Source organism: Chrysochloris asiatica, unplaced genomic scaffold (genome assembly GCF_000296735.1).
Source record: "Chrysochloris asiatica unplaced genomic scaffold, ChrAsi1.0 scaffold00045, whole genome shotgun sequence".
Taxonomy (NCBI): Eukaryota; Metazoa; Chordata; class Mammalia; order Afrosoricida; family Chrysochloridae; genus Chrysochloris; species Chrysochloris asiatica.
In genome coordinates, this window is record NW_006408563.1 from 9564108 (window position 1) to 9591057 (window position 26950).

At 37.5% G+C, this 26950-nt stretch overlaps 1 protein-coding gene across 1 annotated transcript in view; it reads left to right on the forward strand.

The window, feature by feature from the left end:
* The window catches only part of TRAK2 (trafficking protein, kinesin binding 2), a 48529-nt gene that overhangs the window by 4267 nt on the left and 17312 nt on the right, over window positions 1–26950 (forward strand). Inside the window, exons 2-10 of the mRNA XM_006861984.1 lie at window positions 5205–5399; window positions 16054–16130; window positions 17950–18066; window positions 19379–19588; window positions 20152–20230; window positions 21504–21634; window positions 22533–22607; window positions 23289–23426; window positions 26334–26413. Coding sequence (XP_006862046.1) covers window positions 5205–5399; window positions 16054–16130; window positions 17950–18066; window positions 19379–19588; window positions 20152–20230; window positions 21504–21634; window positions 22533–22607; window positions 23289–23426; window positions 26334–26413 — 1102 coding nt within the window. The remainder of the gene's footprint in view (window positions 1–5204; window positions 5400–16053; window positions 16131–17949; window positions 18067–19378; window positions 19589–20151; window positions 20231–21503; window positions 21635–22532; window positions 22608–23288; window positions 23427–26333; window positions 26414–26950) is intronic.

The window sequence follows — 26950 nt, forward strand, 5'->3', positions numbered from 1 at the left end:
CCGTAAAGATTTATAGCCTCAGAAACCCTGTCCAGGGTCACTATGAATTGGAACCAACGCCACGGCACACCACCACCACCACATATAGTGGATCTAATTTGCTAATGCTTTGTTTGTTAGTATATGTCTACCTTCATGAGAACAATTAATTGGTATTTTTCTTATAATGTCTTTGATTTTGATATTGAAGTAATTATGATCGCATATAATGATTTGTGAAATGTTCTCCCCTCTACTTTTGGAAAAATTTGTGTGGAATTAGTATTGTAACATTTTAATCATTTTTACTTTTAACTTATCTGAAGCTTTACATTTCAAAGGCATTTTCTACATATGGCTTATGATTGGATCTTATTTTTAATCTAGTCTGACAATTTCTACTTCCTAATTGGAGTATTCATATTATTTGCATTTAATGAAATGATCATCTTGGTTGAGTCTACTATCTTTCTAGTTATTTTTCATTTGCTCCAGTTGTTCTTTTTTCCTTCCGTTTTGGAATGGAATTTTTTAGGATTCTACTGTATTTCTTCTGTTGACTTACTGGACTCCTGGTGTGGTGCTATAGGGTCAGCACTGGACTGTGAACCACAAGATTTGCAGTTCAAACCTACCAGCCATTCCTCGGAAACCCTATACAGTATCACTATGAGTCGAAACCAACTCGACAACTCTTCACAACAACAACATTGGCTTATTAGTTTCACCTTCTATTTGCCTTAGCAATTGCTCCGGTTTACAATATGCAACTTTAACTTATTAGAACCTGCCTTCAAATAACATTAAACTATTTCATAAAGTGACATCCTTACACCATATTCTTACATTAACCCCTATTATAGTATGTATGACCCCTGGTATGGCGCTATAGGACAAACACTGGACTGATGACCGCAAGGTTGAAGGTTCAAACCCACCAACTGCTCTAAGAACCTCTATGTAGTGTTGTAGAGTTAGAACCGACTTGACAGCACACAACAACAATCCTATGCGTTGGTGTTGCCACACCTTGTATATTTGTGTGGGCTATACATATTGTTGTTGTCAAGTGCTGTCAAGTCGGTTTTGATTCGTAGCAACCCTATATAGGGTTTTCAAGGAGCAGCTGGTGAATTTGAACTGCCGACCTTGTTCAAACTGACCTTGTAGTCAAGTGCTTATCTTACAGTGCCACACCAGGGCTCGTTCTGACTCATAGCAACACTGTATAGGATTTCCAAGGAGTGGCTGGTAGCTTTGAACCACTAGCCGTGCAGTTAACAGTCCAGTGCCTACTCTACAGTGCCACACAGGCATAATGTATCTTTATTATTTTCTTACTTTAAACAGTAAGTTATAGATTAAAATATGGAGTTGAAAAGACTTTATATTTACCCACAGGAACATGGTGGCTCTGTAGGATAAGTACTGGTTGATAGTTCAAGTCCACCAGCCACTCCTTAGGAGAAAGATGAGGATTTCTATTCCCACAAAAATTTACAGCATCAGAAACCCTATACAGGATCAGTATGCGTTGGAATAGACTTGACAACACTTAACAACAGCGATAGTAATATGTACCCACAGATTTAATCATTTATATCATATTTCATTTCTTCTTATAGATTAAAGTTTCCATCTGTTGTCTTTTTCTTTTCACTGGGAGAATTTGATTTAACATTTCTTGTAATAATAGTAAGTCAGCTGGCAATAAATAGTCTCAGTTTTAATTTTCCCAAAAAAGTATTTTTTTTTATCATTTTTGAATGATGTTTTGTAAAAAAGAATTCCAAGTCCACTTTTTCCCTTGATTCACTTTAATGATATTGTTCCATTGTCTTTTACCACAAATTGTTTCTGACAAATAGTCTGAGATATTTTTTCCCTGTTTTCCTTTTATGTAATGTGTCTCTTTTTTCTCTCTTTCTGCTTTTAAGATTTTAATCACTAGTTTTAGCAATATGATTATTATGAGTCTTGGTGTGATTTGCTTTGTGCTTACCCTGCTTGGGGTCATTGCCCTTCTTTTAACTATGGATTTATTGTTTTAATTAAATTTGTAATATTTTTGACCATTTTTCATAGATTTTTCTTTCTGTTTGTTTCTCTCGCTTCTTCTGGGACTCCAATTACATGCATATTTGTCTGCTGGGTAATGTGGCACAAGTAGCTGAGGTTTTAGTCCTTTTACTGTGCTTCATTTTGCAGTTCCCATTGCTTTGTCTTCAGGTTTGCTGTTCTTCTGAAAGACGTCTTAACATGCTACTATTTTTCAGCAAATTTTTCATATTAAATGTTATATTTTTCAATTCTGATAGTGTCATTTGCATTTTATAACGATAGACCTTCTATTCATCTTTCTATTAAGCTGACATTTTTGTTTAACTCCTCAAGCTTATTAACTACAGCTGCTTTAAAGTTGTTGCCTATCAATTTTATCCCCTGTGTCATTACATGGTCAGTCATTGCCATTCATAATCTTGTGGCTGTTTCTGACTTAACTTTTCTCCTCATTATGGATTATAATTGCTGCTTCTTTGCATGTTTGGTACTTTTTTTTAAAACCAGATACTCATCATTATGATTGTTATTTATATTGCTGGGTGTTTGAATTTTGCTGTCATCAAATAAGAATCTATATGAGGCAATATGACTGGAAAGAAATGGGCATATGGAAGAGACATTTACAGAATAAAATGTTAGGGAGAGATTGTCATGCTTGGATAATCAGGATAGTAATACATAGTACCTGATTAGAAATATGGAAGAAAATAAAAGGAACTTGTTTGAAGGATATCTAGTTCAATCTACTAAAAGATTGTAAGGAATTGGTAGCCTTAGAATTTCACAGAATTTCATTAGCACTTATTAAAAGAAAATTTTTAGAGAATAATAGCTCTTTTAATGAATGTCAGTTTTGTTTTCATTTCCATTACACACTTTGAATGCCTATTAATCTGTGTTTTACTCTACCTGTATTTATAGTACTGTAGAGAATAAAAGGGACCCCATCTTCAAATATATAAATATTATAGAGACTCTATTAAGTCTTAAAGGAGCTCTGATAGCGTAGTGGTTATGAATCAGGCTGCGAACCGCAAGGTCAGCTGTTTGAAACTACCAGCTGCTCCGCGGGAGAAAGATGAGACATTCTGCTCCCATAATGATTAATAGCCTTGGAAACCCTGTGCAGGGTCGCTTTGAGTTGGAACCGACTCCACGCCACATAACATAATTAAGTCTTAAACAGGAATAAGCACAAGACAAAGACAAACATGTGTCACCCGGGTATGGAAAATCATAGACACCATGATGAGTTTCCAAAGTTCCCCTCCACATGGTTGCCTTTTATAGGCACAGAACACAAAGGACTCTCTTCCCATAACCACACCTGATGGCAACAGTGCACCACATGCTCATGTCAGGCCTACAGAAATCAGGGAGTTGACTATTACAGATAAAAATGCTTAGAGTTTCTGAGGATCTTGGAATATGACATCACAACCAGGCAACCATTAAGGGGCATGCCCAGGAAAGTTTTCTGGGGTCAGCTGGAGGAAGTGACCCCAAACTCAGTTTTCAATATACTCTGCTTCTAACACTGGCAGTTTGTCTGTCCAAGATGATTGAGGTACTCAAGAACAATTGGTATCTGAACACTTAAACCTAGGCGTATGATAGCATTTAAGCTCTGCCAGGCTGGAATCATCTGCAGGGAAAAAGCCTTCCGATTTTATGCTCTACAGCACTAGTCAGCTTCTCTTCCTGCAGATATGACAGTCTGTATGTGATGTATTTGTGGCAGTAATGTTTAAATAATCACATAGAATTTGCAGTAATGGAATTTGTATTTTTAGAACTCATGTCTGGATCATTTCAGGATTGAGAGTTCCTTTAGAGCTGTATATTTAAGGTTTTGAATGTACCTTAGCTCTGGTCCTTTCTGGATATGAAGCCAGTGCTTATCCTTCTGGGTAAATAAGAATGTCTGATACTGCCATCTTCCTTGTATTTGACTTCTTAAATTGTCTTTGATAAGTTAAGGTAAAAATAGTTAAAAACTACTTTTTAAAATTTTGATTCTCCAAAATATAATTTTGTTATTTACCAGAGACAACACATGTTTCTTTTACCTCCCACAAGATCTCTTTAAAAATTGAGAGGGTTGGTATGACATCCTGTATTTTTCCTATTTTAAGTCCTGGTATTTTAAACATGTTAAAAGGGGTAACTCTCCTTTTGTAAACTGCTAAATTTGGGAGGTGTTGAATGATGGTCAGGACAGGAAGCCAGGAGCAAACACATAAAAGTCAGAACAGCCCATGTGAAAGCTGAGAGATGTAGAGGGGAAATTGTTGCAGGTATGATAGCAGTGGTGAAAAGGTATTCAGTGAGTACCTGTGCCAAGTATTACTCTAGGTGCTTTAATATTTCATCATTTCTCACTACTGCTTTATGAAGGTAGGTGATTCTCTGTTTTACGAGTAAAGCATATTAAGCCTCAGAAATGAAGAGTTATGGTTCTAACACCCTATAACTAATGAGTAGAAGAATCAGGTTTAGAAGCCGATGCTAAACTCTTTCCAGTATTAAGGATGAAAAATTAGGAAAGTAAATAGAAGTTGTACATGAAGGAATTGGAAAGTGTGTAGGACTAATGTAATATATTAGAGGCATGATATGTTAAATCTTGCTGTCTAGGACAAATGGTCAGTCTTTCTGCTGTAAGCATATGGGAGATAGTAGCAGGAGACAGTCTAGTGATCTCCTGCAAGTCACTTATCTATTATGGGGAAACAACAACATTTAATTTTATCCTTTCTAACCTGGCTGTTTTCTGCTAGTTGTTTTTGTATTGTTCTTTTTTGTTTCTTGAATCATATAAGCTATTTGAAATCAAACCTCTCATAAATAGCAAAAAGTAGATTCATAAAAAGGAAACAAAAAATTTGTGCAAATTAATTTTAAACTTCAAAAAGTTGCACTCACTAAGCAACATTTTTAGGTAGAGTGTAATTACAACTTGTAAGTTTTGTTTTTAGAAGTCTTCATATTGAAGAAAGTTAGGCAGAGATCAACTGTCATACCATAATATATTCATAAAAATTAATAGAGAAATGATCTTGCATGATTTTTATTTAGTTGACTTTTTCTTTTTACAAACTGAATTTCATGAATTTTCTTTGTAGTCTAGTAAATTCTTTTACATGTAATCTCCTCTTTAGATGTCTGCTCCAATGAGGATCTCCCTGAAGTTGAGCTGGTGAGTCTGCTAGAAGAACAGCTACCCCAGTATAAGCTAAGAGTAGACTCTCTCTTTTTATATGAAAACCAAGACTGGACTCAGACCCCACACCAGCATCAACATGCCTCTGATGCCCTCTCTCCAGTCCTTGCTGAAGAGACTTTCCGTTATATGAGTGAGTATTTTTGGTCCTTTTAGTTTGTTGTTTGAAGTAAAGATGGCGGGCATCTTGGTATTACCTTTTAAAAATACATGTGGTAACCACTGCTCAACATGCATCTACTTTAACTTGAATTGATTAAATAATATAGAGGTGATTTTAACAGTTAAGTGTGAGTGTACAAAGTTTGTTGTTCTTTTGACTCTGAGTGTCCAGAGTTGCAAGCATACTCTGGTGTTTCCATTTCTGCCATCTTTTATGTGATATTTTCCATATACTGAGTAGAAAGAGAAACTTTTAAAAAGTAAGACAATTATTTAAAGTTTTAATATTCCTTTGTAACATTTATTATCCCAGTAGTTTGGTATCCTAACCTATCAACTTTTTTGAACAATGGGATACTGCGTGGTTTAAAACCCAAAAAGGTGTGTGTCAGGATTGTAAACTTTTACCATACTTACTTTGAGCAAAGAATCCAAGAATATGGACTATATGAAGAATAACGTAGTTTGGATACATAGAGATTGTGTGGTTTCCAAAACTAGTAATAAATATATGTTATTTGTGCCAAAAAATACAATATTTGTTTTAGAATCTGTAGATCCTTTTTTTTTTTTTAATGTTTTATTGTGAATTATGTGATAGCCTACATGGGAGAACATTAGTTTTACATTCATTCTATCGTATATCGTCTCATTGCCATGGTTACAATCCCCTCCATGCATCATCAACCAACCAAAGGGTATACCCTGCAATCCTTCCCCTGTACCCCCCAGGTCTTCAGCACACAGTCGCTCTCCCTCTCTGGATCTAAAGTTTCCAGCTGCTCCATCGCTCCACGTCATCATCTCTGGCTCCATTTCAGGCATCACTGCTTCTCTGGGTAGGGTCCCACTCTCTGCTCTTCTTCCTTGATGGTCCTAGGGACCTCTGCTCCTACACTGAAAAGTTAACCACTCCTCTCCATGCTATAAAACATGTACCTTTACATTTCCGACCCTAACAATCAGTCCTGATAACAATTATTCACTATTGTATCACAAGAGACTCGTCTGCATTTCATTGCATCAGCCCCGCCTAGACAGATTGAATACTACTCACTGTAGATTCTACCTTCCTCCAGGCCCTCTGGATTTAGGTTCCCTCATGAAAGCTTGTAAGCCAGTCACTTCTTGCCTTTGTAGCCTCCCACCCCCCATTTTGGGTAGCCAATGTCCAAGTTGCCCATCCCTGTCTACTCTGTGTGTGGATGGGGTGGGAATGATTCTTGTTGTAAGGACTTGTTCCCTCTTTTGGGCTACTGCTTCCATAGGTGTAGGTCAAGTTCATCAAATTGTATGAAAATACTTTTTTTTTTTCCTCTTCTTTTTACTTCTGGTTGAGCTCTGATCATCCAGTCACTGAAGCCAGGATAAGTGGGTATTATCTGCAAGTGTGGGTGTTCTTATGCATATGCCCTCTCTTCTTATCAGCTGGATGCTTCACTCTCCACTCTGGTCCTCTGTGTGGCTATGTCACTGACTCTGGGCCCAAGAGTCCCCAGGTCTTGCCACACTGCTGGTCAACCAGGGCTTCAGCCGGGTTCACAGAAGTCTATTGAATGTTGTAGGGCTTAGCTCACCACTTCATTGCTGTTTTCCCCTTATCATTGTTGAGCGTGGTCACCAATCAGAGCGTGTATTCCCATTGAGTCTTAGTCTTGGAAGGGGGTTTGCATTGAGGGGACCCGACCACTTGCCTTGATGTTTCCTGGGCAAGCAAGTTGCTTGTTCTTGTAGTAACAGTCGGTCTGCCTATGTTGTTTTATATTTTTCCTGTAGGTCTTTCTTTCAAGAAGTATCTTCTGTTCTTCCAGCTACTCCAGGCTGGTCTGCTTGTCCTTTCAAGTGGGAATTTCCCATCTCTGGAAATCTGGATGTGGTTCAGGCTTCCTATAGTCTTATGTATTGCAGAGGCTACGCAGGAAGCTTCCTTCACTGGGCACGTTGTAGCCCCATTTTAGGTATTCCAATCAGTTATAGGCTTATAAGCTTTCTATGGTGATGCTTTTCACTATTCTTTCTCTTCTCCTCCAGTGTCTATTTTATAATATAATGCAAGGAAGACCAAGTAGAATCTGTAGATTCTTAACTTGAGTTTCAGTGAGAGACTGAGCCAGATTTGTCCTGAAAATAGGTCTGTTTACACCAAGCTCTTACAAATTATAAAGTTAAATAGAATAGTTTGAAAACATAAGTAAAGAAACCTAATGTATCTGATCTCTCAATCCAAAACTCTACAGTTAAAGCTAAGCTTACTTTTTTCATCTGCTGTAAAAGTGTTGTATGCGTAGTAGCTGTTAGACTATATCATAGTCTCTAAGTTCAGCGTAGATGTGTTACGAATTTATTTGAATATGGAATCTGATACAGTATTGTGTCAGGTCTGACACATTTTCCCAGTGAGTCCTCCAGTGTTTTCAGTTCCACATTGTAGAGAATGATTATTGTAATACTTATTTTCATGTAGTTATTTAAAGTGCCATCAAGTTGGTTCCTACTCATAGTAACCCCGTATAGGGTTTCTGAAGAGCAGCTGTTGGGTTTGAACCACTGACCTTTCAGTTACCAGTCTAGGCCTTACCTAACAGCTTCACGCCAGGACTCCCTAGTTTCATGGTAGTTATGATGTTGCTTTAGACCCAAATTACTTACTACCCAGGAAAAAATTGTCAGCATAGTTAATTTTTAAATTGCAACATCAAGGAAAGTCCAAATAAAATTATATTTCTATTCTTAATATTTATCTTAAGAAGCTGAATATTAAGTTAAAGCTTGTAAGGTTTTCTTAACTTGCTAATGTGAGAGGTTGCTTGCTTGAGATTTTCTAGAAAGTGTTTTTTAGAAGGAATGCTATTTTTGTTATTTAAAAAATTTTTGTTCCATGAGTTTTTTAATACATGAGAGAAAAATTTCAAATTGAAATTTTATTGGTATGAATTTAGCTTTTATTTTGGTAAGGTGACAGAAGGGGCCCCATAGTTTACTTGTGCTTTGTCCGATAGACTACTATGAGATGTAATTGTAGCTAGAAAGTTTAATGAAGTTACTTTTAAGATGAGTTTTAAATGTAGAGATTAGAAAATAAAAGGAAAGCAAATTCCAGAAGCTACTTCATATGAAAATCATTACTTTTGGTTGGAAGTTACACTTTTCTTTAAGCACTGGTTCGCAAAAGGCATTGATTTTTATTGGCAAGAAAGGAAATATTTAGGAAGCATTAACCAAGGAGCCTTTGTTGTTGTTAAGTGCTATTGAGTCAATTCCAACTCAAGTGATGCTGTCTAGGGTTTCCCAGGAGTAGCTGGTGGGTTTGAACCACCAACCTTGTGGTTCAGTGCATTATCCTGCAGTGCTACACCAGGTTCCACAAAGGAGCCCTAGTGGCATAGAAAGTCAGTGCTGACTCACAGCAACCTTGTATAGGGTTTCCAAGGAGCAGCTTGTGGGTTTGAACCACTGACCTTATAGTTAGCAGTCCAGTGCTTATCTACAGAGCCACAGCAGGACTGCAGAGATCACAGCCATGGAAACCCTATGGGACAGTTCTACTCTGTCTTACAGGGTTGCTACATATGAGACAGAACCAATTCTGTAACAGAAAGTTTTGCTGTATTTTTTAGCCATAAACTGTGTCTTAGAACAGTGACTCCTGGTGTGGCACTGAGGATAAGGACTGGACTGTGAACCACAAGGTCAGTGGTTCACACCCACTAGGTCAGTGGTTCAGAAACTATACAGGATCGCTGTGAGTTGGAATCGACTCTGTGGAACTTAACAACAACAACAGAGATTAACAGATGTATGAGTCTAGATCAGCCCTTCTCCGCTAGTTCCAAGTAAAATTAAGCCATAATGGTGTAAAGCATCTGCTATATAATGGATTACCATTTCAACTATGTATGCTTCATGTACTAGCTTTGTGCTGTCCTTTGGAGGAGGGAGAAAATTGTCAATCAGTCCATTATCTGTGGGCCATATTCTCTCCTGGACCTAGTTAAGAAAAGCTACCTGCCCTACATGGTATCACCCACCAGTCTCCTTTTTGTTCTGTTTGAGGTTTTTTGAAGGCAATATTTTTTGTATTGTGGAAATGTTGTCTGTCTTATAGCTGCAAGTGCTGCAGTCACGTCTTCAGAGTTGATAAGAGGTTGTATTTTTGTTTTATTTATTTATATTTTAGAAATTTTTCTCATGGAAGATAGAATTGGAGAGTGATGAAAGGTCAGAAGGTAGTCTTTTAAAATCCAGTAATTTGGGTGGAAAACTGTACATCTTGAAAAGGAATATAAAAGAGAATAGCTATTGACCACCATCTCATATACAGAGGGCTTCAAAAGTTGGTGAACATTTTCCATTATCTTCTCATTCAATTTTTCCACAAGCATTGTGAACCTACTCATATTAATGTTGTTATTGGTAGGTGCCTTCGAGTCAGTACCGACTCATAGCAACTCTGTGTACAACAGAACAAAACACTGCTTGGTCCTTGGCCAACCTCATATTTGTTGCTACACCTGAGCCCATTGCTGCCGGGCCATCTCCCTGGGGGTCTTCCCCTTTTCCTCCCATCCTCCACTTTCCCAAACAAGATATCCTTCTCCAGTGAGTGACTGGTTCCTGCTGATAATATGTCCCAAGTATGAGAGATGAACTCTGAGCATCCTAGCTTCCGAGAAGATTCTGGATGTATTTCTTCCATCACAGATCTGTTTGCTCTTTTGGCAGTCCATGGTACTTTCAATATTCTCCTCCCGCACAATTATTCTGTGGTTTTCCTTCTTCACTGTCCAACTTTTGCATGCATATGAGGTTGTTGAAAATACCATGGCTTTGGTCAGATGCACCTTAGTCCTCAAGCTGACATCTTTTCTCTTCAACACTTTAAAGAGGTCTTGTGCAGCAGATTTCCCCAATGTAATAATGTTGTTTGATTTCTTGACGGCTGCTTCCATGCGTGTTGATCGTTGATCCGAGCAAAATGAAGTCTTTGACAACTTCAATCTTTTCTCCATTTATATGGATGTGGCTTATTGGTCCAGTGGTGAGGATTTTTGCTTTCTTTACATTGAGATGCAACCCATACCAAAGGCTGTGGTGTTTAATCTTTTATCAGTAAGTATTTTAAGTCCTCTTGACTTTCAGCAAGCAAGGTTGTATCATCTGCATATCACAGGTTGTTAATGAGTCTCCTCCAATCCTGATGCCATGTTTTTCTTCATATAATACAGTTTATATACATCATATACCCCTTATATATTTTTTCCATAAGAAATATTGCACCAAAGATGGTGAATATAATTAACAGCCTTAGGTGAGTTGCAAAATTGGTTTGTAAAAATGCTTATCATCTCTCTAATGTATGTATAAGTACCTTTTAGGGAACTGGAAGGTTTATGTCTGGAAATTAAGATAATAGTTAATTTCGGTACCATTTATTTATTAATTTTTTGAACAGCTGAGAACTGGAGGGAAATAGGATTTGATGGGATTGATTAATATAAAGGCAACCTACTTAACTATCTCTACATGCTTGGTTACTGTGAAGATTTAGTCTGTGGCCTTTAAAGTGAGTTAATCACATGTCTAAATACCAAATGAACACTAAAGAGCTTTGCCCTGAGTCACTTTGGAATCCTTCCAAGCAACTTGTAGTGTGTTAAGGAAGAGAAGACAGAACTGACTAGACTGCGGAAAGGAATCCATTGTATACCTATATGCTTAGTGAATGTCTAACATCTCTCTGTGAAATTGAGGTGTCCACATTTAGGTGACTGTCTAGGCTTGACTATATGTAGGCTGTTTCACATAAAAAAAATAAGAATTGGAGAATTCCAGTTGCATTGCTTACCTTCTTTGCCAGACTAAATATTTATAAGCATTGTGAAATTCATTCCTGTTTTTTGAAACCTATTAATGAGAAGTGCTATTTCTGCTTACAAGGATAGCTTTTGTTTTTCATGGAATTTAATAAAAAAACTGAAGACAACAGATCAGCCATAATCCCTACCCAGAGAGAATCATTAATATTTTAATGTATATCCTTCTAGCCCTGTTTATTGATAAATATACACTCATGCTTGGAAAAACAAAATTGGAAGCTATAGACTTCTAGGGCAAGATGGCAAAGTAGGCAGACACTCTGAGCCGACCGTCTGCAACAAAAACACAAGAAACAACATGAAACAGAGTCTCAGAGGATGGGACCGTGAGGTAGAGTGCTGGAGGAGGAAGCTGAACAGGAGTGGGTTGGGCATCTTGAGCTTTTATGAACAACTGTGGAAACAGCAGCCTTGCAGGCACAGGATGCAGCTGGAGGTCGGTGGCAAGAGGGTACACTTCTCCCTTGTTTCTGTGCCTTCCTGCTAGCCAGAGATATGGCCAGTGTCTCTTCTCCCCAGTCCCCTCTCCAAAGCAGCCAGTGACACCTATCCTGCGCAGCTTCTGCTCTGCCCGGAGTCAGGTGCCAGGCATAACACCCCTGATTCTGGGGGCACATGACCCCACCCAGACCTACACTACACAGTGAATATACCACAGCCACCAGGAGACAGGTGGTGAGTGCCTGACAACACACCAATATACAGTCATCAATTAAATTTAAATATGATACCACAGTGTCTCCGAGAAAACAGACAGTTTCTGCTTACACGAAGAAACAAGACAATGCCTCAGACATGTGGCCAAAATACAGAGTCAGAAAATGTTATCTGAGCTATCTGATAGGGAATTTAAAAGAAGCCTTATTAAGCATCTTCAACAGAGTGAGAGAGTGATTGAGAAAACTTCAGATGAAATCAAGGAAAACAGGAAAAACTATAGAAAAATTCAGGATACAAACTGACAAAATAAGTGAAGATGTGGGAACCATATGAAAACAGCAATTAGCAATCCAGAAGATTAACACTAAGACTTCAGAAATAAATAATACAATAGAAGGGCAAAGTACAATTGAATCAGTGGAAGACTGAATTACTGAGCTTGAAGAAAAAATTTCTCACTACTCATGTGCTAGAGGAACAATCAGAAAAAAGAACAAAAAAATTGAAACAAAGCATAAGGTTTATGTGGGACACTATCAAGAGGAATAATTTATGATTGGAATTCCATAACAAGAAGAGACAAAAGAAAAAAAAATAGAAAATATGGTCCAAGAGTTATTGGAAAAAACTTTACTAATAAGAAGATAACTTTTTAAGAAGTTGAACAAACTCTAAACAGGACAGACTCCAAAAGAAAAACACCAAGACGTATTATGATCAAACATTTCAAAACCAAAGGCAAAGAAAGGATCCTGAGAACAGCTTAGGAAAAACAAAAAGCTATCTACAAAGGAGAATTAATAAGAGGAAACTCTGATTTCTCAGCAGAAACCATGCACACAAGAAGATAATGAAATGACACATATAAAACTCTGAAATCAAAAAAATGCTAACCAATAATAATATATTCAACAAAACTGTTAATCAACTATGACAGCAAAGTTAGGACATATCTAGATAAGCAGAAATTAAAAGAATGTATAAAAACCAGACCACCCCTGTAAGCATCTGCCTTAATATTTTTATCCTTCGTTGATCCTATCCTACCATGTTAAATTAAGACACTTTCCTAGACCTTCAAACACTGAATTTGTTATTGAATAAGTCTTGTTCAACGTCATCTGGGTTGTTGTTGTTAAGTGCTATCCAGTTGGATCCAACCGATAGCGACCCTATATAGGGTTTCCAAGGAGCAACTGGTGAACTTGAACCACCGACAGTGTGGCGCTGTGGGCTAATGCACTGGACTGGCCTGCAAAGTCATCTGGGTTAGGTGATTCAGATTTCTCCCACCTCTACACGTGCATGCCCATGAACCCCAGCACAAGTGTTGGACTATTGATTTTAGGCTCAACAAGTAGGCAAATTGGCAAGTACAGAATTTATGAATAATAAAGATCAACTAGTTTAACTAGGCTAACACTACTATTATTGGTACTTAAACCGTAAGTATCATTCCCCACTCACCTGAGGGAAAAAGCAGTCAGATCAGCAAATGGCTATCGAAGTGAGAACAACTTAAAACTCACATCATCAGATGTAAGCCATATTTAATGATGTCTTCACATACCTAGTCTTCAGGGCAACCTAGACTAGGTATGTGGAGACAACATTCAATATGCTTTACTTCTGATTGTTGAGTTTTTTCCAGGTGAGACTATGGAATTAGCTTAACAGATACAGGTGACTTAAATCATGATCTCCAACTAGCCAATCAGAATTCTTAGAAGACATTTTAAGCCAGTACTGTTTCATATATCGTCCTGTTTAAGGAATAGTTACTGTAAACAATTGCATGATAATTAGCAGTCTACTAAATGCTTTAATATTCAGTAGATTATTCCATTTGATTCTCCTAGTGACGTTGATAGTTGAGTGTTACCACCTCCATATTATGAATATGGAATCTCAGTTTCATTAAGTGAATTGTTCACGCTTGCTCCAATACATGAATTCAAGTTTTCTGCTTCAAAATCTGTTTTTTTCACACTTTAAGGCACACAGATTATAAAATTGAACTTAATCAAACACAAAATTGTGCACTGGAATAACATGTCATGTAATGTGTTCCAAATTCAAAGCATTGCTCTTTTATGAAGCTTAAAAGGATGCTGCGTGTTATGGAATCATTGTAGAGTTGGCACAGTGGCAGCAGCAATGGGCTCAAGTGTAACAATTGTGAGGATGGCGCAGGACCAGACAGTGTTTCATTCTGTTGTGCATGGAGCCAACTTGACAGCACCTAACAACAACTTCTGAGCTAAACTATCCAAGTGTGTTGAAATTTCCTGAGTTTATAAAGTACAGAACTGTAGTGCTTGATAGCATTGTTGTTCATTGCTTTCGAGTCAGTTCTAACTCATAGCAACCCTGTATGGCAGGAGTGGGGAATGTCTGGCCCTGTGGGACCATATAACGCCCTCAGAATCTTTTGGTCTGGTCCTGCCAAGGCAACCACAGTTCCAGCCATCACATTAGGGTGAATTAATTAAATGTTTGGCCAAATATAGCAGACTAATTTTTAAGTTGATAATTTTGTATGCTCCATAAATGCTAGTATAAGTTTTGGCAGAATAAAGGTTCACCATTCCAACTAGATGGAGTTTCCTAGGAGCAGCTGGTGGGTTTGAACTGTCTGCCTTGCAGTTAGCAGTCCAGTGCCACACCAGAACTAGTGTACAGTTTATTATTTTTTAGCACAGGCATAGATACAGTGAAGGTTACTGTAAAGATGGTGGTGGTTATGTGCTGTGGAGTCAGTTCTAACTCATAGCGACCCTGTACAGGGTTTCCGAGGCTGTAAATCTTTACTGAAGCAGAAAGCCTCATCTTTCTCCCGCGGAACAGCTGGTACTTTCGAACTGCTGACCATGCGGTTCGCAGCCCAATTCGTAACCACTGCGCTACCAGAGTTCCTTACTGTAAAGATGTTGTTGTTGTTAAGTGCCATCAAGTCGGTTCCGACTCATAGCGACCCTGTACAGGGTTTCCGAGGGTGTAAATCTTTACGGGAGTAGAAAGCCTCATCTTTCTGCCGCGGAGCGGCTGGTAGTTTCGAACCGCTGACCTTAAGGTTCGCAGCCCGATTCGTAACCACTACGCTACCAGAGCTCCTTTTACTGTAAAGATAAAGGGTACTTAATTAAGCTAAAAAAATATATATATATATATATATATTTAGGCTCACAACATTGTTGTTGTTATGTGCCAACTCATATTGACCTTGTATATGGATTCTGAGGCTTTAAATCTTCCTGGGAGCAGAAAGCCTCATCTTTCTCTCAGAGTGGCTGGAAGGCTCGAACTGCAGACGTTGTGGTTCGAAATCCAAATCTTGTAAGTCCTATTCCTTGTTTACTGTTATTAGTTCATGATGTGATCATAGACTCTCAAGATAACCACATCAGAAGTCTAATTAAATTTCTTTTCAACAGCATGACCTCTCACTTAACTCCTCAGTAGCTTTAATTTGAAAGGAACCCTAGTAATGTAGTGCTTAAGGAGCTTGACTCTTAACTAAAGGGTGGGGATCCAAACCCATTAGCTGTCTTTCAGGAGAAAGATGTGACAGTCTGCTTTAGACTAGGGTATAAAGGAATTGATTGTGTAATCCATTCTCCTACCCCATTCTCAAATGTGAGTGAGCCAAAGTTTTACAAAGTGAACATGGAGGTTGGTTAGGAGGTGACTATGTAGTGATCACTGATATTTTAAATTCATTGTATGATGTACATTTTTGTTCTGGTCTATTTTCTGAGTGTCTAATGAACACTCAGAAAATGAAAGGTGTCCTGGTGTGGTACTGTGGGTTAATGCGCTAGACTGCAAGGTCGGTTTGAACCGCAAGTCAGCAGTTCAAGGTCACCAGCCACTCCTTGGAAACCCCATACAGGGTCACTATAGGTTGGAACCTACTTGACAGCACTTAACAACAACAAATACAAGAAAATGTGTGCTTCCTTTTCTTCTTTGCAGGTATTTTAATTTCTCTGGTTGACTTTTTGTAAACGCTGGGTATTCTTTCAAATCTTATAAACAAAACAGTCTGTTATTTTTCTCTAAGGTCCATATATAATTTGTTTTTCTTAGTTCTAGGCACAGACAGGGTGGAGCAGATGACCAAAACTTACAATGACATCGACATGGTTACACATCTCCTGGCAGAGGTAGGATTATCTTTCTCCAGTAAAAATGACTAAAACTTGATCATTTGGAATCTATTAAATTTTCACATCAAAGAAAAATGATGATGTCTGTGCTTGTGTTGTTATGGGTATGATTGCTACAACTAGCATACCAACTGATACTCTGAATAAATGGTTCCTGAAGTGTAGTGTGAGGTTCTAGAGGGTTCCCTTTTGATTATGGTACTAGCTAGCCTCCTAGGCCTAGACAAGCATTGATCTTCATTTTAAAAACAACCTGCTATTTCTTACCCTGGGAGTTGCCTATTCTGAAAGTACCTCCTTTACAAATCAGTACCAGCAGTTGGAACCTTCGGTTTCTTTTACTTTACAGTTTGGAAATATTATTTGAACTCACTTTATCCATGACATTTTTAGTATGTTTAATGTATGTCTTCTAGTTGGCAATCACTGAAGTCTCTTTGTACCTTAATTTCAGTTAATCTGATGGAAAACTGTGTTTCTTATTGAAGTTCCCTTTTTCCCTCTCCCTGTAGGTCCCACAGTGATTTCCAAATATGGCACATAGCTTATGTTTTACAATGATAAAACAATCCTCAAGTGGACCTTAAACTTTGGCAATAATCTATCAACCTGTTTTCTAGTACATGAAAAGAAAGCATGGAAGTTTAATTTTATTTATGATGGTTATTGTGAGCAGAACCCAGACTCTTACATAAGGCACTAGATGTATATTGACAGTGTTCTGTCCTACAAAATGCAATCCTTACCTCCACGGAGTAGATGGGATTCCTTACAGCCTTGCCAGTACTGTCATCTACCAGGAAGAGTAACTCTTGACGTTTTCTTGGCTTCCCTACATCATTACCGCAAAGACGCCCTTCCTCTCTGTACTCTAATCTGAACACTGTAGTCTCAAAGCCTCCAGTCTTTTATCCTTTGTTTCATTGCACATCATTATCTTGTACCAGTTGATGATAAGCTTCTTGCTGAGCCTTCCTCCAGGCCTCCTACTCTGAATGCATGTAATCTTTACCTTACATGGAACGCTTTTCAACCCTGGATGATCCATACATCTTTAAATATCTAATTCTATTACCATTCTTAATCGACAAATGTATTCAGCAAATATTTATTGGACTTTTACTATGTGCCAGGCCCTGTCCTCATTTGTAAGAGCTGTGTTTTCATTGATTTTGCAGCTCTTCAAAATCTTGAGTTTAGAACTTAAAGATTGGGTTGCAATGGCCCAATTACTAGGATGTTCAATAATTCACACTCTATAACAAGAAAAAGGAGCTCTAGTATTGTAGTGGTTATGAATTGGGCTGCTAACCTCAAGGCCTGCAGTTCGAAACCACCAACGGTTCTGCAGGGGAAAAAAATGAGGCGTTCTGCTCCCATAAAGATTTATAGCCTTGGAAACCCTGTGCAGGGTCACTATGAGTTGGAACCGACTCCACGGTACTTAACAACAACAACAACATAACAAGAAAAGAGATGTCCTGTTAACATTTATAACTTTGATGGTCATCTATTTGGCCAGTGTTTGTTAAACACCAGCTGAATGAATCTTTATGCTTCATGTTGTTTTTGCTGTTAAGTGCTGGCTCCAACTCATAGTGACCCTGTATAGGGTTTCCAGGAAGCAGCTGGTGAGTTTGAACTGCCGCCTTATAGTTCATAGTCCACTGCTAATCCTACAGTGCCATACCAGAGTGGTGCTTCCTAGGACATCTCCTTTGAGACTAGCAAAATGAATTGCATGAACTACCTTTTTGGTGTGTGTTTTTTTTTTTCTTCCCCACTCAAAGGCAACGTATATTTGCTCTTTTAACAGAGAGATCGTGATCTGGAACTAGCAGCTCGAATTGGACAAGCTCTCTTAAAGCGGAACCATGTCTTATCTGAGCAGAATGAAGCCCTGGAGGAGCAATTGGGACAAGCCTTTGATCAAGTAAGCCTTTGGTCAAGTATTTAGAGCATGAATTAATTAGCTATTGAGTAATGGAGAAACTTAGCCTTCTCTGAAGTGATAACATCAGGCAGATCACACCATTACATGCTGACTTTGTTGGCAGCAGATGCAGTAGCCGGTAGAGAATGAAATGCTACTGTACAGAGGCTTGTTCGTGTGATGCTGCCTTTGTCAATATAAAAGCCTGTATTTGATTTCTATAGTACTTGGGATACATTGCTTAAATCCTACCACTTTTCCTCACCCCTTTTTGTAAACTTTATGAGTAATCTTATATTAAATTTATTTTTTAAATAGATCCACAAATACTACCTGTAGGCATCTTCATCAAAAAACAAAAGTAGACACTAAGAAAGCTTTTAAAATATTGTGTTTCACAGCAATAAATATTTGTAATGAGAACCTCAAATGTTATATGTAGTGATTAAACCTCAAATGTTATATGACTTTTTACTCTTACCTGGTTCCATTTTTATTTTATTAAATGCATGGTTAATGACATTTCAGTCTGTACATTAGAAATTACATTTATTCTCTAGAACAAAAAATCAGTACTCCTAAGAAGATATGCCAAATTACACACCATTTAAATTACAGTTGTTAGGGTGAGAATATAAGTAGGGTTTGGCCCTGTGGGTTAATGTGCCAGACTGCAAAGCCATTTGACCTGCAAGGTCGGTGGTTCAAGCTCACCAGCTGCTCCTCGGAAACCCTATACAGGGTCATTATGGGTCGGAACCAACTCGATGGCACTTAACAACAACAATTCTAATATTTTGACGGTTCTCAATTTTGTTTTGCTTTTAACTGAAAATGTTATGTGAAATTTTTGTTCTATTTATTTTTATCATGTAGAATGTGAAAACTGCTACTCTGCTCATATTAGAAAACTGTATTGTTGAGTGAGTGCACTAAAATTGTAGCTCAGGAAGCTTCTAAGATTATTTCTCTTATAGTACTTGTTACTCTGGTGGGGGTGGTAGCAGTTACGTGCGAAGGAGTCGGTTTTGACTCATAGCGATCCTGTATAGGGTTTCTGAGGCTGTAAATCTTTACAGGAGCAGAAAGCTTGATTTTTCTTCTGCAGAACGGCTGGTAGTTTCAAATTGCTGACCATGAGATTAGCAGGCCGACTTGTAACCCCTACGATACTTATAACTCTAGTCAGCAAAATCTGGCAACTGCTCTTGTTTTATGGTGAGAAGCAGTTGTTTCATGATTTAGAAGCTGTGTTCCATGTAAATAATGCAGATTAAAGAGCAGCTTGTAAATCAAGCCCTCTTGTGTACAGGTTCATCAGCTGCAGCATGAGCTCTCCAAGAAAGAGGAGTTACTTCGGATTGTTTCCATTGCTTCTGAAGAGAGTGAAACTGACTCCAGCTGTTCTACACCTCTGCGCTTCAATGAGTCCTTTAGCTTATCTCAAGGTCTGCTGCAGTTGGACATGCTGCAGGAAAAGCTTAAGGAACTGGAAGAAGAGAATATGGTTCTTCGATCTAAGGTATCTTTACTCTAATTCTAATTTTCCTTTACTTTTAAAGGGTTTTTAAGGTTCAGGTCCATGTGGTATTGAGGTGAAAGATGGCATAATTGAGGTGAAAGTGTTTGCCATTCACATCACAATTAAGGGTAGGTAGACGAGAAGGCTTTAAAGTTCATGGAAAAGTTGAATTAAAAGATGATGGAATGTTTCAGACTCATAGCAGCCCTATATAGGTTTTCTGAGGCTGTAAATCTTTGCAGAAGCAGAAAACTTCATCTTTTTCCAGTGAAGTGGCTGGTGGGTTCAAACCACCAACCTTGTGGTTCACGGTCCAATGTTTATTCTGTTCCCCAAGAGCTGCAGAGTCACCATGCTCCACAAGGAATTTACAAAAGCCCTGAACAGAGTGGGGCAGAGTGTTTATTATGTCCTTTTCCATGCCTCTGTGTTATGTTAGATAGTTTTAAGGATTTTCGTTTTTTTTGTTGTTCTTTAGTAGTAATCTTCATATGAAAAATAGGTTTTTGTAGTTACTCCTATGAAATTATTGTAAGATGATACCAATTATTCTTTTCTTGAAGGCTTGTCACATAAAGACAGAAACTATTACCTATGAAGAGAAGGAACAACAGCTTGTCAATGACTGTGTTAAAGAGCTTCGTAAGTATTGACATAGTCTATCTTGCAGTCTTTGGGTGATTCTTTGGTAGCATACCTCCAATTCCTTTATATCAAGAAATTCAATAAGTATCACACTCAAAAAATTTAAATTCAAACTAAAAAAGCTACTGGAAACCACATGGAGCCCAGGATTCTCAATAACATACTATACAAGGAGTCTTAAAAATATTTCTGGAAAAACGTAAATGAAAGGTGATGGACATTTTCACAAAAAATTTTAAGCCCGCTCATATATGTAATTTTTAAAGAGGATTCTTTGTTTCCAAATGCCATCATCTTTAAATAAAGACCTATATTTCTGTAAATAAAACTATAGCATGTTAGAGTGAAAGTAAACAAAGCTATCATTTTGTTGTTGAGGAAACAGACATGAAATCCCATTGTTTTCAGGTTGATTCTGATTCATAGCCACCCTATAGGACAGAGTAGAATGACTCCTTCGGGTTTCCGGAGCTGTAAATCCTTATAGGAGCAGACAGCCTCAGCTTGCTGTCATCTTGAAAATCATCCTTATATAGCATTGACAAGATAGAGTTTTTATATGAAATAAAGGTTTATTTCTCCAGTAGAATTCTAAAGATTCTGTTTCAGTTTCATGTGCAAGCAAACATGCTATGTTTGTGAGTTGCTTTTGAGACCCTCCTCAGTTTACCAGGTTCTAAGGAAAGTCTGCTCTTAAGAGGCATTTCAGTAGCTTTAAGACCACATTCTGTTATAGATTACAGCTGCTCCACTCCTGGAAATGTTCCTTTGATATATTTTTAAGCTCAGTTTTCATCTCAAAGAAATAAATGAGATAGCCTCTAGGCATTTGCAGATATATATAATTCACCTACCTCTCCTTTCACCTTCTTGTTCTTTACAAAGAAAAGGATTGGAGCAAATTCCCTGCCTTATCTGTCACATGCTTGCCTTTTACAAGTCTCTCGCTTTTTGTGGACTTCTGGTGTGGTGCTGTAGGATCGGCAATGGACTTCAAACCACAAAGTTGGCCATTCAAAGCCACCAGATGCTTCTTGGAAACCCTGTACAGGGTCACTGTGAATCAGAACTGACTTGCAGCACTTAACTGTAACAACCTACAATTCAATTCCTATCATTGGTTTCTCTGGGTTTATTTTTTAAATTTACATAGAAATCTATTTGTAATAGTTTAGTGTTTGTGATAAAACAGGACTTGGTCTATGGACCAACTTTGCTGACCCGTGCTCTATATTTATATTAATTTAAAATTTTTTATTTTGTTCCCAAGGTGAAACAAATGCTCAGATGTCTAGAATGACTGAGGAATTGTCAGGGAAGAGTGATGAACTGATTCGATATCAAGAAGAGATCTCTTCACTCCTATCTCAGATTGTAGATCTTCAGCACAAACTTAAAGAAGTAGGTTTATTTCTTCACTTAGCAGATGCTTATTAAGCACTCACCTAATACTAATCACTCTCCAGGGTACCAGACATATGTTAAGCCAAATAAATGCAGCCCTTGCTCTTTCAAAGTGTGTTAGTCTGATTTCTGCTTTAATCTTCCCTCTCATGAAATATTGCAGAAGCTACTTTCAAGTCATAATTTCTCTTGGTAAAATGGAATTTGCTTTTTCTCAGAAACTTGTAGGGTGAATTATTGACTCCAGCTTATTGTCTTATTTTGTATGTGAACTATGTTATGCCAGTTGACTTTAGTGTCCCCTGAGACTATGGTTCTAACCTCCCAGATACAGAGACTCATTTGTTTAGAGTATTTGATTATGTCCAAGAAGTTTTCATAACTTTGCCCCTGTATGCTTACCAAATTCATGAGTGTATTTGCAGCATATATTAGTTATAGACATGTAGAAGTATTCTCTGTCAAACCTATATACATATACTGATGGGTATAGTTCCACTCACTTTCCTTCACTCATTCATCATACTTACTTATCCATGCATCTGCTTGGAGATGATGGTAACTGCAGGATTGTGTCTATAGCGGTATTAATCTTTAACTCCTGCACTTCTCTCATTGTCTTCCCCTGCCTCCATCATTTAAGCTGAGCTCTGTCTTAATATTGTTTTCTCTGTCACCCAAGTTAACATGTGTCCACCATCTAGTTATTGCCTACTTTTCCCTCCCCTGATGGATTTTATTTTCTGCATATTTTACTGCTCTTCTTCAGATTTTAAATGGACTTTTGTAGGCCTCTAGACTATATGTCAGAAACAAACTCTTAGGATAGCTAAGAGACTGAGAAGCTGTGTGTTAGAGGGAAAAGCTTCACATGTTTCTTTTAATATGTTATTAGCATGTGATTGAGAAGGAAGAACTAAGACTTCACCTGCAAGCTTCCAAGGATGCTCAAAGACAGCTAACAATGGAGGTAATGACATCGTCCTTTATCTTATGTAATAAGGAAGGGCCAAGAATAAATAGAGTGTTTGCAACTATATCAGGAAAAATAGCAAAAATCTCTGACTTTTTAACTACATAAATGTCTTTTATGTAGTGAGAACATTTATATATATATAAATAAAGAGATTTTTGCTGTTTTTTTCTAACATACTTGAAAAATACTGTTAGATGTAATGTTTAAGATAATAGCTCCTTTGCATGCATAAGATAAATTGGGGAGTGAGTTTTAAATGGACTTTCTAATTCATTAAGTCAATGCTGTAGAATAAGAGTTGGACTGCAAGGTCAGCAGTTCAAATTCACCAGCTGCTCTTCAGAAACCCTATGCAGGGTTGCTATGAGAACTGACTCTACAGTACTCAACAACAGCAGCATGAGTTGTTTTGAGGGTGAGGAATTGAACATTGAATGGGCAGTTCTGTATTGTCTCAGTTATATTTCAGATTTTTAAAAACTCACACTTACATGTAATTTTGTCCAAGACACTACTAATTTTTGGTAGCTTGAATGCTTATCTTTTTGCTTACTCTTTGTATTGAAATGATGTTCTTAAATTCAATTCGTTCTCTGAATAAACTAAACTTTCCCCCCATTGTTGTTTTGAGAAGATCATAAAGTATGTAGTACACTAATCATCTATGCATTTCAGCTGCATGAGTTACAAGACAGGAACATGGAATGTCTGGGAATGCTGCATGAATCCCAAGAAGAAATCAAGGAACTCCGTAGTAGATCTGGCCCTGCTGCTCATCTCTATCCCTCCCAGTCATATGGAGAATTTTCTGGGGTAAGAAACTGAGAAGATACTATGTATTTAAGGACACTTGCTTAAAATTAGAATTTCCTGAGATTGATATGGTTTATAATGGTGACAAGCATCTTGAGAAAAGAGAACATTGTTTGTCCTTGTTTTGAAATGTATAATTGATTAAAGTCTTAATTTGTACATCTTCATCTTCCTTAATACTCATTTATTGTAGCCTCCCTGATTTTTCACATTTATTGTAATACATGCAATGAACTGTAAGGAAATTGGGTTTTGACCTCTGTTATCATAAAACTACTTAAACTTAGCTCACCTTTACCTTCAGCACACATGTACCACTTATTCAAACAGTGGACACCTCAAACCTCCTTCAGTAAGTATTCAGCACACATATATGCCACGTATTCAAACAGTGCCCTGAACATCTCAAACGTCCTTCAGTAAGTAATCCCCATGAGGACAGGAATCATGTTTGTCTAATTCACCAGTCAACAGTGTCATTTTTTTTAATGAAATGTCTGAGTCAATACAAAATTTGTAGTATTGGATCAAATGATTGCTTTAACAATATGGATCTTAAATACTTAATTATAATCCTTTGAAAATTTTTACATTATAAATTTTAGTTCATTTTTTGTAAGGATACAGAGACGTGAATTTTGTTTGTTTGTTTGGTTTGGTTTTTCGTTTTTTAACTTTTTATTTTGAGTTAATTTTAAACTTAGAACAGAATTTCAAGAATAGTAGAAAAACCTGTCACATATTCTTCACCTAGATTCCTCAGCCTTTAATATTTTACCACATTTGCCGTAACATTCTGTCTGAGTGTTTCCCTCACTTTTTCCTGAACCATTCAAGGCCAGGCTGCAGATACACTCCAGTGACCTTCAGTACTTCAGTGTATGTTTTCTGAAAACAAGGACACTCTCAAGGATATTTCACTACTTAGCCAACAACATTCATCAACATCAGAAAATGGACAGCGACACTACTAATAAACCCACAGAGCCCATTTACATTTTACCAGTTGTCCCAGTAGCATCCTTTTAAGGACACCTTGCATTCTGTTATTTCAGTCTGGGACAATTCCTCTGTCTTTACCTGTCTTTCATGACCTTTGTAGCCAAACTCAACCTCAGTTTGTGTGCTGTTCTCATGATTAGATTCAGGTAGTGCATTTGGGGCAGAAATGCCATATATGTTATGCCCTGTGTAGCATATCAGGAGATGCACAACATCTATTTACTCCATAACTGGTCTTGTTAACTTTGATCAGTTTATTAAGGTAGTGCCTGCCAGTTGTTTCTACAACAAAGTAGATTCTTATTATATTCAGATAGTCCAATCTACTTTTTTGTTTCACTTGGTGATTTATTTTTTTAGTTTTTTATTTTGGTGTAATTTTAAACTTAGAATAAAATTTTCAAGAATAGTGCAAAGAACTGTCATGTATTCTTCACCTAGAATCCTCAGGTTTTAACATTTTACTACATTTGCCATAACATTCTCTGTCTTGCCCTCTCTTTTTCCTGAACTAATTTTTATTATTGATCTTGTACTCAAATTGTCCTAGATTTGGCTAATGTGAGGCCCCTACCAGCTGTTCTGGTGTTCTTTGACATGTTCCAATCATTCTTTTGGGCTCAAACATAGCAATGATTATGAGGAGAATGCAGGACCAGGTACTGTTATGTTCTACTGTATGAAGAGTCCCTGTGAGTTGAAACCAACTTGATGGCACCTAACAACATCATCATTCTTTGAGTACTTTTCTTTCTGGCAAAAGAGAGTCATCCAGGGATCCTTGGCCCCTTTTAATGAGAAATGATATTTAGAATCCAATACCTGAGTGCTAATTGTGCCACCTTTAAGCCCTCTCAACAGATGTTTTAAGTGCTGTCGTGTTACAGCGACCCTGTATAGGGTTCCAAGAAGCAGCTGGTGGGTTTAAACTGCTGACCTTGTGGTTCACAGTCAGTGCTGACCCTAGCGCCACACTAGGAGTCCCCTCAACAGATAGAGCTAGGAAATATTTATACATACACCCACACAGTACACACTTTATCTTTCCATTCATATTTACATTCACATATGTACATGGGTATACATGTCCTGGTATGGTACTGTAAAGGAGCTCTGGTAGCGTAGTGTTTAAGAATCGGGCTGCGAACCTCAAGGTCAGCAGTTCCAAACTACCAGCTGCTCTGCAGGAGAAAGATGAGGCTTTCTGCTCCCGTAAAGATTTACAGCCTCGGAAACCCTGTTCAGGGTCGCTGTGAGTCGGAACCGACTCCATGGCACATCACCACCATCATGGTACTGTTGTAGGGTCAGTGCTCCACTGCTAATCACAAGGTCAGCGGTACAAACCCACCAGCTGAGTTGGAAGTGACTTAGCAGCCACAGCATAAGTTGACAACAACAACAATGACAAATCAAAAATCATGAGCATGTCGCCCCTGCTAGTTAAAGTCACATCCCTTGCCAAGAGAAGGAGAAAATTGCTTGTTAGTTTTTTAATGATTTTTTATATATATATTTTAAAAGCTGTATATGTTTATTATAGAAAAGTTAGAATTAGGACCATTAAATTTTATCCTCCAGAGAATTACTTATTTACTTCTTAGTTTATATTCTTTCAGGCATTTTATTTTTGTGTGCCTGTATATGTAGTATTTTCTATTTATCATAGTTTTTTCACTGATTTCCTATTAAAAATATGTCATGAAAAGATAGTTGATTATTATTTTTACATTAATTTTCCAAAGTGTCAGGATTTGTATCCTGAGACTTTTTTCTTATGTTTTATTTTATTAAAATACAAAAAGTATAAATTATAGATACTCTTAATTTATTTAAGGATAATTCCTTTGCTTCAGTAGGATTTTTATACAATCCCTTTAGCAATCTCAAACTCTTTTTGCTTAGGAGTCTTTGGCAGCTGAGATTGAGGGGACCATGCGTAAAAAGTTGAGTTTGGATGAGGAGTCTTCTCTCTTTAAACAAAAGTAAGTAGTGACCACATGTACTGTTACCGAAGCTTTAGAGTGGAAATAAAAAAACTACAACTCAAAATAATAAAGACTAGTGAGTATAAGTGAATGGCTTACTATTCATTTTTCCCTCATATAGAAAAAATTCCACTTGTACAATACTATAAAAATTTTTAATAGATCGAAAGTATAAATTTTAGTTGACTTTTCTTAAGGATATAGAGACAAGCATTTTCCTTGCTATTTTTCCATGTTTAGTGCATTTTAAAACTTTATATTTTGAAGTAATTTTAAACTTAGAATACTATTTCAAAAATAGTATACAGAACTGTCTTGTGTTTTTCACCTAGATTCTTCAGGTTATAGCATTTTACCACATTTGCCATAACCTTCTGCCTGTGTATTTCCTTTGCTTTTTCTCAAGTTCTCTGCTCCTAGAGTTTATCTTCTGATGATTTCTCCTACTCTGCACTAAACTTCAACGGCTGTTCATGGTGGCTTTATTTTTAACAGACTGCACATATGTGTCTATTTTCTGAAGTACTGTGGCAG